The sequence below is a fragment of the Hipposideros armiger genome, unplaced genomic scaffold (genome assembly GCF_001890085.2).
Source record: "Hipposideros armiger isolate ML-2016 unplaced genomic scaffold, ASM189008v1 scaffold_31, whole genome shotgun sequence".
Lineage (NCBI taxonomy): Eukaryota > Metazoa > Chordata > Mammalia > Chiroptera > Hipposideridae > Hipposideros > Hipposideros armiger.
The window spans coordinates 1,590,198-1,594,204 of record NW_017731381.1 but is presented as its reverse complement, the minus strand read 5'-3'; the positions used below and the strand labels follow the sequence as shown (position 1 = coordinate 1,594,204).

Genomic DNA, 4,007 nt, shown 5'->3' with positions numbered 1-4,007 from the left:
GCCTGGAAGAGCCAATCCTGTCCCTCACAACAATTTAAAAATTATTCGAGAGCCATAAATATGTTTTTATATAATCACCTTTATGTGAATAATATCCTTTAAAAATTTTATAAATGAAACTAGGACAGTTTTATTTTCATTTTCAATTTTACTTCAGAGGCTGCGGCTTGCGAGCCACAGTTTGCTGAACCCTGGTGGCTCTTCCATCTCAAAAGTTTGCTGACCCCTGTTCTATATATTTAAGAGGAATTTAAGTTTCTAATATCTAAGTGCAGAGGCAGAATATAGACCAGGGGCACCCATGAGAATGCAGAGATGGATGTGAATGCTAACAGAACAGAAAGTAATGAGCCCATCAGGCCTGTGTGGGGTCAGGCATGAAGGAAGAAGTACGTTTTAAAAAGAGAAAGCATTTTAGGTGGTGTCTGCCGTGATTCGGAATTTACTACATGGTTCAGTTCATTTTCAGAAGGACGGCTGGGAGCAGATGGATAATTTCATAATCTAAGTTAAAACTGCCTCATAATAGTCATTCCCTTCTGCCTGGCAGGTGATTTCCTCTTTCGTCTATCATAGAGGCTTGGGTGGGATCCTGGGAACGTAAGACCTAAAATACCCTACAGAAGGTCGAGAGAGACAGGTACATTCCAGATTTTGACTAATGAGAAACTCATGGGCTCGGTTTCCCAGTGAGCATAACCTGATCTCTGATGTGTGTAGGGGGCAGCAGAGTGAGTTTCCGTCTTCTGCCAATAACTTTCATCTTCAAATTACTTTGGAGAAGCTGAAGTGGTTCTTCAGGGTAATAGCGTGTAAAGAAGGAGAATCTGACATGAGCTAATGGAGTGACTTATTTTGGTGATTACAGAAAACAAAGAGGAATTCTCAAGGATAATGTTTTAGAATTAGGGTGATTAGAGGCGAGTTTCACAGCTGTAACAAGGGATTTGGTTTGTGTGTAGAAGGCAGTATCATGAGCCACACGTGTCAGAGCTCACTTGAACCACTGGTCTCTGGTGCTTACAATATTTTTCTCTTTCTTAAAGGAATTCACATTTACTTTGTGTGGGATATGAAACAAAGTGGTGAGTATATAGACATAGTCGTAAAGGCCATTTTGGGGACATTGAGGAGACATTTCATAAAACGAGGTTGGGTGTCACATGTATGGGTAGCAGTACCGAGGGAACCTGATTTGGATCTAATCAGTCTGTGTAAAATTAGTTGGAGAAGCACTTGGTAGTGTTTTCAAGTGTGCTAACTTAGAAAACCGTAGAACCTCTTGAGCTTTAGAAATCCAGAGGACTCCCTCTGAGGGGATGCTGACAGATAGATAGGGCTGGTTATCTCTTTAGAAATGTGGGCACGTTACAGTATGAGGCTTTCTCTCGCTCGATTTTGGGACTACGCACGTAAAGTTGACTTGTAACAAAATAGAATTCTGCAATGTAGCCCAGATAGGGTTCTGCACTGGTGAGCCTTTCATTTGTTGTCCTTTATATATTCATAAAATTGCTTTGGTTCCTTTAATTAATGACCCCACTGGTCAGCAGAAGCGGTTTTAGTAATAAGAGGATGACATTAATTGATACAAAAATATATGTTGGTAATTAAGTCTCAGTTTTTTGTGCTCTTTGATTTACTCTCTTGCAGATTGGCTCAAGTACATGTTTTGATGTGAGCAGTTATTGATTATAGCCCCTGGATAATACTTGATGGTTACGAATGATTCACTGACTGCTTGGATTATTGTAGGAGCTCCACAAATTGATTTAAGGGCTTCCAGTCTTTTCCTCTTTCGGTCCATCTTGCCAGCTGCCACCTGGCTAATCTTTTGGAAGCGCTGCTGTTATTTATGTTTGTAGTTGTCGGTGGTGGTAAATCAAACCCTCTCTTCCCCTCTCTTCATTCAAATCAGTTGGGAAATAGCCAACAGAGATGGAGATGCATTTATCGGCTTTACTATTGATAAGCTGGATTGAAGAACTTCCATTGGCTCGTGACCAGAATCAGGCTTCTAGTTAGTTACTCCCTCCGTCGAATTTATCCATTAGAACTGCAGGCACGTACGTCCCTGAGCAGAGAACGCGAGGCCATGCACGCTCCATTCCTTTTCCCAGTCTCACCAGGCCGGTAGGTCCCCAATCAGAGTAGTGAGAGGAATTTGAAGAAGGGTGGAAAATAGGCTTCTAACATTGTTCCCTCCTTGGGAGTGAAACGTGATTTTCCTCCTGAGAACATGGAAAACGGGATTCCCTCTAACAGTGTATGCCCTCAGAAACCTCCGATTGTTTCTACTGCCCCCAGGACAAAAATCTAGGCTCCTTTCTCTGTTACTTAGACCCGTTGGGGTCTGACCGCTCCGGCTCCTCTGCCTCTGACAACAGCCGACCCCAGCTTGATCTCACTGGCGCGGAAAGGCACTGGACGCGTTTCCCCTTTGGACCGCTCTTGCTCTTTCTCCCAACCGCACGCCCTTTGTCCTTCTCCTGGTCTCCCAAGCCCTTGCCATCCTTCAGGTGTGAGTGCCAGTCCCTGTTCCTCCATAGAGTGTCTCCAAACCCAGTGTCCTAGCGCATCCCCTCTCAACTTCCATAGCACTTGCAGCCTCACTTGGCATTAGAAATCAGAGACGTTTACACCTGGGGAGACAAAAGGAGACCTCATCCAACCCGGCTGTACTGCAGCCAGGGAAACGGAGACCCACGGAGCCGTGACTTGCTTACTTACAAGAGTGTGTCATAACTCAGGCCTCCTGATTCCCAGTCCTGTACACTTGCCTCTGCCATAGGCTACTTCTCAAACATACGTGCACTGTTGTTTTCATGCGTGTATGGCTTGTCTCCTCAACAAAAGGTGAGTGCCTGGGGTCAGGACCACCGTGCTTTTTGTCTCTTATNCATACCGAGTTTGACTCTGCGTCCTTACCACCCCAGTGGTAGCACCTTTATTCATGAACACATTTGAACAGAACTCTTGTGAGTTAGCATGATGAATGCTGTTCTGAGTCCGAACAGTAGGAGTTTGTGTCTGCTAGTGGCACCTGAAGGTGTTTTGTGGGAGACCATTCGTACCTGTTCTAGACACGGAGCTTAAAAGGTGTTCCAGATTTCTTTACATAACGTGGAAAATCCTTCAGGGTTTTAAACACGTATTTCTTACATAACATGCTAACAACTTGGGATAGCTCTAGTGGGCAAAGGCTAACCCAAACACTGTGTGTCCTGTTTGCCACCATTTCCTCAAGGCCTCGCCCAGGAGAAACACATAGTAGGAGCTCTGTAAATGCTGAACAAACTCATGTGTTCAGACTTACTAATGCTCTTGGTCTAAAGCATGCAGGGGAAGAGTAATTTTCTTGTTTCTCTCTTTCTTACAGTTGTCACACTTAAAAGTTCTGAATCACTCCCCAATGTCTGATGCCTCTGTCAATTTTGACTACAAATCCCCCTCCCCGTTTGACCGCAGCACCGATCAGGAAGAGAAAATTGAAGATGTTGCCAGCCACTGTCTGCCCCAGAAGGACCTGCACGCTGCCGAAGAGGAAGCCGAGGCGCTTTTTCCTAGGAAAATGACATCCCATAATGGGATGGAGGACAGTGGGGGAGGAGGCACCGGAGTGAAGAAGAAACGGAAGAAAAAGGATCCAGGAGAGCAGGAGGGGGCAGCGAAAGGAAGCAAGGACAGGGAACCCAAGCCAAAGAGGAAGCGAGAGCCTAGGGAGCCAAAGCGGCCTAGGGAGCCCAGGAGGGCCAAGGAGCCCAAGCAGAAGGACGGAGCAAAGAAAGTGCGGAAGCCCCGCGAGGCCTCCGGCACCAAGGAGGCCAAAGAGAAGCGGAGCGGTGCCGACTCTGCTGCCAGGACGAAGTCCAAGAAGGCCAGGTACGTGCGTTTCTCCCGCCCTGAGCACTTGGCTCTGTCTCCACTGAGCAGTTTGCCTTTGGCCTTCCTCCAGCCCCTGGACACAGCTTTGCTACTTTCGGCCAAAATGAGCCACTTTCTCACCT

At 46.2% G+C, this 4,007-nt stretch overlaps 1 protein-coding gene across 5 annotated transcripts in view; it reads left to right on the top strand.

The window, feature by feature from the left end:
* The window catches only part of CHD6 (chromodomain helicase DNA binding protein 6), a 188,030-nt gene that overhangs the window by 61,990 nt on the left and 122,033 nt on the right, over nt 1-4,007 (top strand). For all 5 annotated transcript variants that reach the window (XM_019637000.1, XM_019636999.1, XM_019636996.1 and 2 more), the window contains one exon: nt 3,380-3,882. In XM_019637000.1, coding sequence (XP_019492545.1) covers nt 3,380-3,882 — 503 coding nt within the window. The remainder of the gene's footprint in view (nt 1-3,379; nt 3,883-4,007) is intronic.